We start from the raw sequence: 12,634 nt of genomic DNA, 5'->3' as shown, positions 1-12,634 counted from the left end.
TCAGTCCACGATCGGTTTATTAATTTATTCATTTTTATTAATTAATAACATGTATATTAATTCTTCGTTTGTAAATTAATGATATCCCTGGTTGTACAGACTGTGACTCTATCTACAGAAAGGTACAAATAAATAGTAAAATTATATAATCAATTTAAAACATAAATAGATTTGGTCTACGCAAACATTTCTAAAAATAAAAAAATCGACACTGTTGGGTTTAAAATAGACACAATCATAGAGTTTACCTCACCTAATTAACAGTACACTCATCCTCCATATCCCATACATACTTACACACGCTCGCGCGCGCACGCACACACCCACCCACACACAGACGCACTACTAAGATACGTAAATACCCTAGCAGTTAGGTCAGCCTGTAATAGTATAAGACATTATCAATCCCTGTAATGCCTGTTTCTACGAGCCAGTTATTAACTATTCTTATACAAATAAAATGTGGATGGACCAGGAACTTTCATTTGGTGGGGTAGTTTTAAAGAAACAATTCTAGCTATATAAAATGTGCCTGTAGCATTTATAGATTTATTGATTCTTGATGTCATAATACTCGAGTTAACATGTGTTAATAACGTTACCATTGTAACGTATGGGTGGTTGGTTTGTTTGAGCATATTTTCTAGATTTTTACGAATATATAAGCTTATCGTTGATGCATATAAATGAGTTATGTTAAAAATCTTGAAGTTACTAAGTAAATGTTCAGTTGGGTTTTTGTACTGCCGCTTTCATAATGTCTCTCTGTGAAGTATTTAATGGTGAAAGAATACTTTTATATGGACCACCCCCAAGAAACAATACAAAATTAATTGTAATAACGATTGTACATATGCGCGATAAGCTGATTTAATAATAAATAGTGTTAATATTTTATGAATAACAAAATATATAAATAAAGTTTCTCAATCCGTTCTTTAACAATTGCACATGAGCTGTCCACTTTCAAATATTATGCCGAGATACTTGTAATCTGGCACTCTTTCAACAGTCACATTGCAGCCACATTCATTCTGGCCTACACAAGTATGGGGTTTTATAGTAAAGTTTACAGGATGTCCGTCACAACTAAGCACGGATAGATGTTGCCATGCACTTCGTTATGTGTAAATTTAATTTACTGTGTGCTTCCCTCCAGCTTGATACATCAAACAACAAGGCGGTGTCATCTGCATAGAGAAAGATCTGACCATCTACTAGATTAATTTTACCAATATTGTTTATATACATCAGAAACAAAAGTGGTCCTAGTGCGCTAACCTGAAAAACACCATATTCGACCTCTTTGGTTACGATATAATTGCCGTATAGTTGAAACAACTTGATATCTTTCGCTTAGATTATTTTTTAACTATTCTATAGTCATACCTGTAACACCTATGCAATCCAATTTTTTTTACCAATACCTCTCTTTTAACTGTGTCAAAATCTTTTGCAGTTGTGTGAAAACTGTAAGTACCTTCTTATTACGCCCAACTAGATCCTGAATTTCTGTTGTAAATGAAATAAGTTATCGTTCAGGTTTTTATCATTCAAATAGGTTTCTAAACAGAAAACCCTCATTAAGAAAGCTCTACCAGTTGTAATCTAAGGCTTAGTTTTCCGTTTTCTAGCCGAACAAAATTGAGACTTATTTTTTCAATTATGGTCCCTAGTATTTCAAAAAGGAGATTACAACTTGAATTCACGTCATCTAAGCCCGCAACTGCGTTCTAATCCTGCTCAAAAACGTATCTACAGACCAAAACTTGATCAAATTTGTCAAGATTACTGTTATTTGTGTTATTTATAACAGGTAGTTCAGTCCGGTAATAACATTATATCTGTAATATTTGATTTAAGTAAGCCCGATTCAATACGCTCTGTGTTCTTTATATTGACAAAAATATGGTCGTTACAGCTAGATGAATTTGCAATGGCTTTAGTTGGAATGTTAATACAACTAACAAAGTCCCCACCATACAATGCGACAAGGTAACGTTCTGATAACCTTGATTTTCCTGCAAAATGCAACAATTGACGTCGCCAACTAGCCAGTGTATTCGGTCTCATCATTATGATATTATTACTGCAGTATGATTCAAGGTCATTAATGAATAATTTGAGATCATTATCTAAGGAAAGGCTGCAATACACCGTGAGCAGGCTGTGCCTCATACTCCACTCTGAAACATTTACTGACACACACAATTACGACATCATTCTGGTTCCTCTTTCATTTGTTCATAATCACATTTTACCCAACCATACCAGCAGATATACTAAAACTTTCATCCGTCCAGGTCACTGTTAAAACAATAATTTCGAATGTATTACTAAAACTGTTTTAAGATAATTAAGAGTTCATATATGTGTCGGTTGATATGCAACTGTGCACCGACACATAAATGTGTCGGTTGATATAAAACTCCTAATATTTGTACGCGACATTTTTATACCCCAGGTGTCTGACTCTGCCTGTTTCTCGCCGAAAAAGTAAAATGTCCAACATCCTCCATACACTACTACTGCATTTACTACTCTACAATCATTAATAACTTCATTCAAAACATTATTCATTCCGCACACTATCGTCACCAAACCTGCAATGTCCTCTCATTACATTTAGCAATTTACTATTTCTGACTACTTAGTTGAATTGATTAGGCCTATACTTTGAAAACGTCATGCCAGCATCCATCCATACCACATCACACTTGCCATTTTCACTATCTCTTTGCGGCAAACACAGTTTGTTTCTCGCAATATTGAGTTTTATTTTAAACTTAACAAAACATGGAATAAATCATTGATTCGTTATTACATTTAGGCATAACCCCCCTCAGTAACCCCCTAATTTGGCTGTGCTGCACCCCCGCATTAGTAATAACAATGAAAACAAATTATAAACGTTTGGATATGGTAGGGAACATTTCCAGAATAAACCAAACCAGACAACTATAGTTAAAAAGAGTCATTATCACTCTTCAACAGATTAGAGATCTCATTAAACATTGATTTAATCTAATCTTGTGTTTACTTCCCCATCGACCTGCTTGAAACTGACTCCGCCCGATGAGTCATCGGCTTTAGACGTAAGCTGTTTGATAGTATTATTAATAGTGTGTTCGGTGAAGAATCGTTAAGATACTTCCTCCTACTTTCAACGATTGACTATTTACAATATATCGTTGTTACAACTTCTGGTAGGGAATAACCGGGCACTCTTTTTTTAATCAAGTTTATTATTTCAGTGCTGCATTATCTAATCGTTGTGAAATTCGTAATTTATTGTATTTGGAGTGATGAGAAAACTGCGTATTTGGCTGAAAAAATTAAATATTTTTCTACCGAATACCAATACGAATCAGTTACAAAATATCCAGCAGCATTAACTTTCATAAACTTTCATTAACTTTCAGCTTCATAAATTAATCCGATTATTGAGAGCGTTAAAGGTATTCGGTGCAAATAAAATAAAAATAATTGGTCCTAGCACATAACCTTTGGGTACACGACAGGTTATTGGCATTTAATTTCATTCTACTTTCATGGTGCAATTGAAGGACGAGTTTTATGTTTGAAATAATTACCTATATAAACTAACTAATATTTTAATGTACATACACTGTGTTTATTAAAAACTATTTAAAATTGTAGTAAAATAGTAATTATAACTTATTATTGGAACAATATACCTATTTTTAACGAGATAACAGAATTTGTCGTATTTTTAGACCAAATTAGTCTTAAGTGGTTGAAAACCATATTTAGGAGTCACATATTTTCTGGGATGTTACACAGGATTTACGTTTCTTCCAAAAACCTTGTATCTTTCCTGTTTTGATCTTCACCGTTATGTAGGAGTGATCTCTAACCGAGAGATCACGTAATTGATTCCCAGGGATATCAGTAAAAAATTTCTGTTGCTTTGGACTGTTTTCCCCTACAAAAGGTTGACGTGTTCATTAAAAATGCCACTAGTGTGGAAAGAGCACCCTTAAAACTAAAGTTAAAACTGCATCTGTTAAAAAGTCTCGAAATATACGTTTTGATGTCTTAGACTTAAAACGTTTATTCGGGTATAGTTATTATTTATATTTTCTCCTAAAATTTGACTAAAAGTAGCCGGAAATTTCAAGAGTGGAATACCTGTAAATATTTTGGGGAAGCACCCCAACATTATTCCATAACCTCTAGATGCACGCGAAAATCTTTATCATCTGTGATTACTTAATCCTGGTTACACATTACGCCCATGTAAAGACTAAACAACAATTTCGTTAGAAAAGTGGAGATTTTGAAAATTCACTTTAGTTTATATCTAGCCTTGACTTGCCACTATCATCAGATACTAGTGTTATTTTGACATATAACCTCATACCGATAACAGTAATTTGCCAAATATTCTCTGCCATCTACTAATGATTCTAACAACTAAATTTCACTTCAATAAGCATCATGATAAAATATTAAACATGTTAGGAAATATTTCAATTTGTTTATGTGTGGCCGATCCCCTTTTAAGCCGAATTCAGCTCTTCCTCATGAGACGCTGCTTGTGCGAGGATCTTATTAAAGTCGATACAGTACAACGTTGAAGGTACTGATAAAAAACGCTAAGGTTACATGCAGAATTTGAACCTGCGCTATCTCTTACTCAGATCTAAAGTCCGACATCTTAAACCACTCGGCCATAGGCACTCTCATTGAAATGTATATATATATATATATAAATATTTTTAAGAATGTTTCGGGTAGTCGGGCAGGCAAATACAAACTTATTTGTATCTTGAAGCCAACACCGACACTCGCGATTGTCGCTCTTGTTGCTCAGCAAGGACACTTGCATTACTTATCACGTTTTTGTATATCGGTATGTCGCTCTTGTCGGTCGCGTCGCCGGTGTAGAGCTAACATATACAAACCTGTTTGTGTCTTGAAGCCAACACCGACACTCGTGATTGTCGCTCTTGTTGCTCAGCAAGGACACTTGCATTACTTATCACGTTTTTGTATATCGGTATGCCGCTCTTGTTGATCGCGTCGCCGGTGTAGAGCTAACATATACAAACCTGTTTGTGTCTTGAAGCCAACACCGACACTCGTGATTGTCGCTCTTGTTGCTCAGCAAGGACTCTTGCATTACTTATCACGTTTTTGTATATCGGTATGTCGCTCTTGTTGATCGCGTCGCCGGTGTAGAACTAACATATACAAACCTGTTTGTGTCTTGAAGCCAACACCGACACTCGTGATTGTCGCTCTTGTTGCTCAGCAAGGACTCTTGCATTACTTATCACGTTTTTGTATATCGGTATGCCGCTCTTGTTGATCGCGTCGCCGGTGTAGAGCTAACATATACAAACCTGTTTGTGTCTTGAAGCCAACACCGACACTCGCGATTGTCACTCTTGCTGCTCAGCAAGGACATTTGCATTACTTATCAAGTTTTTTTATATCGGTATGTCGTTCTTGGCGGTCGCGTCACCGGTTAGAGCCAACTAATACAATCTCTTTTCTAGTTATCCCTTATACTTGTTTACACAAACGTGATAATCTACTTCAAACTTTAGTTCTTTTACACTTTTCTGCTTATATTAATACACAGAAATCAATAACAGTTTTTCATTTTTGTTATTCACATCACTCGGTTCCATTGTAATGGTTTAATGTAATTTGTTGTCATAATCATAAACTAATGTTTTAATATATGAAACCATTTATAAGGTCTAATTTATTGTAAGAAATTTCTTCCACGTGTTGGTTTTCAGTGTTCTGTTGAAGCTCTGAATCACACTTGCCTTTAAATTGCTATAGCTTAAACATTGAATATTTGAGTAATCATTCAATAACTTCTTGCATTCCTTATTATAGAATTCACTTCCTTCACCTGATTGCAAATGACGTGAAATTCGCCCTTCTGTGAATATATCTATCATTACTTTCTTTTTTAATTGGTTTAACCATGCAAATTTTGAGAAAAAGCCTATGACTGTAAATATATACTTATATTCTTTATTATCCTTTCTATATTTTAGTATATAAATCAAATCACACAGCCAAAGATCCTTTTACTACAACTTTTCGCCACTTAACATATTTTACGTGCTGGTTCATGAATTTCATTAGTGGTTTCTTCCTTTCATTCATGATAATAAATTACACTTTTTTCTTTAAACTGATCAATTATATTTATAATTTCGTTTTAGTGACTAGTCTTACCTCATGATTCAGAAGCTTTTAGTTTTCTATGTCTGTTCACAAGAACATTAATATCGTTGTAATGGAGATACAATGTTTACAAGGATGTCTGAAAGGGCTGTGATTATTAAAGAATTAAAGCAAGTGGAACCGATTCGACAACTTTAAGAGCCGGGTGTAGAGAAAAAAAACCTTAAGTGTTGCCCCATCTCGTAGCCACTTTCAACACTTTCACGCCCTTATTTTAGTCGCAGAATCATGGGACGTGCCTTATTTTAAAGATCAAATCAATTAATACTGTTCCAAATGCTTATCTTTTTTTCTTCTAAATTTTATACTTTTTGAATATTAAATTGTGAAGCACAAAAGAGCGAGGCCCAAATATTTTAAGGATGTAACTGTTGAAGGAATCTGTTTACGCAGTGTGAATCGGAATACTTAGATTTTATCATAACTAGAACGTGTATTTTATTACTTAATTTGTATTCTATTGACGCAATCGTACCTGCACCACTCCATCTTTTACAACGGTGACTAAAGAATTGTTGATCTTGTTATCAGCTTTGTGTCTTCTGTAGTGTTCATATCCTTGTTTTATGGCACTGACAGTCACCACAAATAACAGAGGGAACAGGGTTGCCCACGAGGTCACTGGACTATCGGGTATCATAGCCTGTTACATGTTAAATCAAAGAACATTTTAATTTAGAACCTATTGACTTAATTATAGAAATTTAAAGTATTTAAATAAGTAGACAAAAAGACCAACCGTATCAGTTCCTAAATATACATCCTAGGAGAGTACTACTCATCTATCAAAATGCTGGCTTTATCTGTCTTTAACATTGGGAAATAACCAAGAGTACATAGATCAATGCCAATTCCTTGAAGATATTTCTCTGTAGTACATGTTCGGATTATTTTAACTGTGATGTAATAAATTTCCTTAGTTACATAACTGATGCTTTAGAATTTTAAGGCTAACTTAGAAACAAATAAAATTCTATCGAGAATTTAATGAAAGGTTTCAGAGGCACAATATAAATTTATGACTACATATTTAGTTAAGAGAAATTGATGTGAACTAAAACTGTTTCACTAATCATGCCTATGCTTGGATAAAATTTAAAAAATTAATAATACTCATACATAGTATATTAGTACTACACAACTATTATTTTTGCAATCAGTTATGTAATAACATCAAATTATGTAATACCCTATCTAAAGCTTAATCTAGCAACAATAAACTCAAGCTGAAAAACTCTCATCACAAAAGCTGAGACGTGCATTTTCATTTTATTCATAGTGAAACTAATAAAAATCAAAATATGGCTTGTTTATGAAAGATATCCATTAATTAAGTGTGGAATTATACAATAATAAAATTTCATGCACACATAAAAATCAAGAAACAGAACTAAGTTTTGATCCTAAAATAAAAATTGAACACTTTCAACAATACACGCTTAGCTATCAAGAGCCCATCATTTCAGAGAATGCCACGTGCTGCAGGTACATAGGGCAATCTAATAATCTAGAATCAATATTAACAAAACACGTTATCTTAGAGTCACACTGATAAACTATTCTGTTCAAACAACTAAAGGAAGGTTACCGATGCATATGGTACATTTACTGTTAAACTTATAACCTCTCCATTGAAAGTCGTGTTCAATTAAATCAGAATACTCTTTAACAATACTTATTTCAGAAAGGATCTTATAATCCTATGGAAATTTCACCTTCATAGAAGAGAAAGATTTAGATTAGGCAATCCAGGATTTAGATTCACAAGATTCTCTAGGAATTAGGGTTCTATGCGGTATTCCAGATCTTCACAATTCTCAAGATTTCTGAGTTCTAACCCAATCTGCTAACGACTGTCCTCTAGAAGTAACTGAACAGAAATGAAAGTATTCTAAGTACTCCAACATATGTTTGCAATACTTGTTTGTGGATTTTCTTCTTCTATGGGACGGTTCTAAAAACTCTATATTTATGAAATATTTTCTGAATAACCAATAAATATATAAATAGCTGAAAGGTACTTGGATGCGTATTGATTGTTTTTTTAAAATGCGTAATTTGCCCCAATTATACGAGTAAAAAAAGGGTGTAAGGGTGTGAAAGTATTTAATATTGTTCTTAGGGTGTTAAAATCAAGATGGCCGCAGCACAGCCAGGTCTTGACCAAAATCTACATGGTCGGGATTAGTAAGAAAGAAATGATAAGATGGGTTTTGGTACTCACAACGCACCCTGTTTCATTCATCCGACTTCCACACGTGCACCACGTACTTCACGCAGCCCCAGCAGCTCTGGTGGCCATTTTATTCCACATTTTGAATTTTATATGATCCCTTGGAGATCTCTAGTTATGATTCCTCCATAAAACAAAAGATACTTATGGCGTGTATTAACCACGATTAAGTACTAAATAGAAAGTTTGGTACGCAACAAATGATGCACCTCAAAATATACCTTTCGGCAACTAACGTAAAAGGTATATTTCATTTGCCACTGAAATGTTGAATGTACATATACATACTACTCTCGAAGGTCAATTCGTAAAAAGTTGTTGGACTACATGGCTTCTTTAATAAACGGTGCGGTGTTTCTTTCCGGAAGGCGAGGTATTAAACATTCTAGGAAATTATCTCGTGAGAATTATTGCAATAATCTATTTGACATTTACTAATAAAGCGTGTGTGCTATAATAGTGACATTAAGTCGTCTGGCGTATTGTACCTATATCACGGCGGCTAGTCAGGAGTTTTCAAATTGCGTCGATTGCTGTCACGAAAGGTGAATGCAAGAGACTTTAGGGGACTATGTAGGTCAAAAATGACTAAATTTCAAGGCCAACTTTGCCGAATGCTAAGGGATCTAACAGTTATCTTTACATTGTTTAAATTCCTTAAGTCAGATTACGGCGTTGATTCCAGTATTTCCAGTTTTATCCAAGGTCTCCAAACGTAACCTAGAGACTTCCTACTTCGCAAACATTCCGAAGACTATAACAAAAGATTTAGAGTTGAGCTTGCAGCTGCTCTAACAGGTCGGGTTAGTAGGTGGTCGCGGAAACCGGTTCAGAACACATTGTGACGTGGCTTTGGCACTTTTTGTGTTAGGAGCCGGTGGTTTGACCTATAGCCGTACCGAGCTTTCTTACTAATTATAGCTACTTACTTAGCTTACATGAGAAGAAAGGTGAAGTAGCAAATAATAAAATAATGACAAGATGGGATACATAGTTCTTCCTTGATGCTTAAAACAGAGTACACTATTTAGTCTTTTTCCAACTAACGGAGGCGTTGGAAAGTTATACTGGTTGGGTTTTAAGTACAAGTAGCTATAGCCCTGCTATGTAATAATTCCTTCGAGCTCAAACAGTAGTTTGTGTATAAGTAAACAGTCTTATTTAACAACATTATAGAAATAATGTTATTATATTTCTTTCAGAATGAATTTACATCAATTAAATCGAGTGTGGAGCCTGCTTACAAACCTGAGCATCATACTACTACTAACAGGTTAGTAGACTTCTGTTTTAGCGCATACGTGTACGAGTATATTCCGACGTTCCAACACTTTTAAAGAACACACAATTAAATAACTATTCATCAATCTATTGAATCATAGATGCGTTCAAGGCGTTCGAAAATAGCTATACCAGATTTAGGGCACTGTGTGGCCAAAGTCTTCTTTAGATACTTTTACTCGTTACGCTTTACATTAATTGTTTCCCAATCCTAAGCATTCAGGATTGTTAACCAGCCCCGTGCGCATGGGGGGGGTTCAAACCCCCCCCCCTTGAAGATTGGGATATATCATATTGTTTTCCATATATCAGTTTAATTATGCTCTATTGCGCCGTCAGTTTACGCGCATGCGCGCGCAAATATTTCCAATCGTTTGATTGCGCGCGTTTTCCGCCTGATTTGTGTTATATACTGTTTTAAAAATTGGAGCTCCGACGCGCTACACAATTGGTCGCGCGGGACGTGGGGGTTCACAGCACCTAATCTAATAGCACCTAATCTCACAGCACCTAAAATTTAACCGTCTAATAGCACCGATTCTCATAGCACCTAATATTATAGTACCTAATCTCGCAGCACCTAAGGAAATGCCCGAGAGTCGCACGGCACCTAAAGATCGTGCTGGAGTTTTATAGCACCTAATATCACACCACCCTAAAAGGGAGTGGTGGGGATCGCCGGAGGGGGTAGGCCGCCACCAGGTGCGGCTTCATAGCACCTAATCTTTTAGCACCTAATCTCATACCACCTACAGAAAAAAAGTCGTCATTTAGGTGCTGTGATATTAGGCGCTATAAGTTTAGGTACTGTGCAACGATCCACGGTTCGTTTAGGTGCCGTGAGACTGTTTCAAGTTTCAGTTGTCACAGCACCTCTCGCTTTGTTCCAAAGGGGCCTTGGTGGGGACAGAGGGGATGGAGGAGAATCCAACCTTGCCCCTCACCCCGCTCCCGACGACCCGCCATTACTGTCCTCTACAGCAGGGCGAGCAGTCGACAGCACAAGGCGAGGCGACACGAGATAGACAATTGCCTCCTCGCACAAGAGAAGGGTCCGTGCGCATTGGCGTGCGGCGGTTGTTGATTACAACTAATAATGGCACCAAAAATTATTTTACCTTGAATTTGAATGAATGTTTAGGCCAAACCGCAAATCTTGCACATAATCTAATAATGTAAATTTATTTGTTCATCTAATTTCATGGTGTTTTACATTTTTATATAAGTTTTTATCGTCATTGGAATTAAATGTGTTCAAATCGTATATTCCGTGCACTGAAAACCGGTAATAATTTGCATTCAAATCTATATAAAAATAGGCAAAGCCTTAAATCATTCATCACTTATTCAGCAGCAATTTCCCTACGTCAGACAAAGTAAATATTTTATACACGTAAGTATCATGACTTGCATAAAAAAGCAAATTTATTTGGATTAAAATGTAACATCCATAGGGAATTTCAACCATTATAAGAACTATAGTTTAGCTTTTTAACCTCCCAATGTTCTATAACAGTGAAATTTGACTCACGAGTTTTTATACTTTCAGCCAAAAATCTAGCTATTTCATGCCAAACTGCTAGATAAGTGTTATAATGAATACAAGTACTATACATATATGATGTTTTTTGTGAACCAAATACGAGATTACTTAAAATAACCCGAACGATGTTAGAAGCATTGAAAGACTCGACAGAGTGTAAAGCGCACAGACGATTTCTTCTTTATCTTAAAATCAATAGAGTTCTTATTTAGACCAATAAGAAGAGCATATGTACCAAGTTTGAAGTCACTAGGGCCTTTATAATAAGAGTTATCGCACAGACGACGCACAACAAACCATTTCAATAAAGCCTTTCGATTCTTCATAAAGCGTTAATAAATAGGCGGTTCTTTACATTGCATTAAAAATATATATTTATTTTATAATTACTATATAAACTTATAAGTCAAACTGCAATTTCTATAATTCATTCCATAAAATAACGAAACTAACCTGAGCTTTTTATAGTAAAAAGATCAAACTGTACAAAAATGGATTATATTAGTTTTTAACATTTAACACAATGCTGTTCTCCGTGTTATCAAGATGAGTGTTTGTGCCGTTTGCGACGATCTTCTGCCTGATGTGGGTGCCTGTTTGTTCTCAATGTAAAACAAATCTACACTTCGTTTGTGCTGATATTTTAGAAAGCACATGGAATCGCATGGACAAGTACGTCGTGAATCATGGAAGTGTAAGAACTGCTGCTCAGGTAAGAGTAAATAGCAAAAATAAACAATTACTAAGGACATTTTTGGCCAAATTTCCAAGAAGAAGTTTTGTCAATTATGGAGGATACCGTTAAGGCTCAATTTGAAAAATATGATATTACTTTTAAGAAACAAATGGGTGTGAATTTAAGGAGCCCATACGATTTTTTTTTTTATTATTGCTTATAAATTTGTAAAGCTTATAATTACATTTTTTTGTACATATTGTTAATGCTGCTTTACTTTAAGTAATATTATAATAATCTCGTGGTATACCATTTATTAGATTTACACTGCTTTTGGCTAGTTTATGAATTTAGTTTAAGTGAAGACAATGTTATGGAAATATGAATTGGACAATGAACACTAAGATAATTGTAATTATGATTTAACTGAACTCCCGCACGCGCGGCTTGAGGTGCACTGGGAGGTAAATTTTATTTATATTATGTATTTTTAGATAATAAAGAAGATTGAACTTTAACTTGAACTTGAAAAATTGATTTAAAAATTATAATTTAATATTCTATTAAAAAGTGCATATTGTTGTCTATCAATAGGCATGAGTATACATTTTAAAAAAGGTGAAGATGTCTAAATTCTTTCAATCTGGCTTATGGGCTTATATATGAA

At 34.9% G+C, this 12,634-nt stretch overlaps 2 protein-coding genes across 3 annotated transcripts in view; one reads left to right on the top strand and one right to left on the bottom strand.

The window, feature by feature from the left end:
* The window catches only part of LOC124352984 (ionotropic receptor 25a-like), a 31,856-nt gene extending 31,568 nt beyond the window's left edge, over positions 1-288 (bottom strand). Inside the window, 1 exon segment of the mRNA XM_046802752.1 lies at positions 254-288. Within this exon segment, the coding sequence (XP_046658708.1) occupies positions 254-273 (20 nt within the window). The 5' untranslated portion in view covers positions 274-288.
* Positions 1-12,634, top strand: part of LOC124352985 (nose resistant to fluoxetine protein 6-like) — a 54,943-nt gene that overhangs the window by 797 nt on the left and 41,512 nt on the right. For both annotated transcript variants that reach the window (XM_046802753.1, XM_046802754.1), the window contains exon 2: positions 9,670-9,740. In XM_046802753.1, the coding sequence (XP_046658709.1) occupies positions 9,671-9,740 (70 nt within the window). In that variant the 5' untranslated portion in view covers position 9,670. The remainder of the gene's footprint in view (positions 1-9,669; positions 9,741-12,634) is intronic.

Source organism: Homalodisca vitripennis, chromosome 1 (assembly GCF_021130785.1).
Source record: "Homalodisca vitripennis isolate AUS2020 chromosome 1, UT_GWSS_2.1, whole genome shotgun sequence".
Lineage (NCBI taxonomy): Eukaryota > Metazoa > Arthropoda > Insecta > Hemiptera > Cicadellidae > Homalodisca > Homalodisca vitripennis.
The sequence above is the reverse complement of the archived record's forward strand: the minus strand, read 5'-3'. Positions and strand labels throughout refer to the sequence as shown.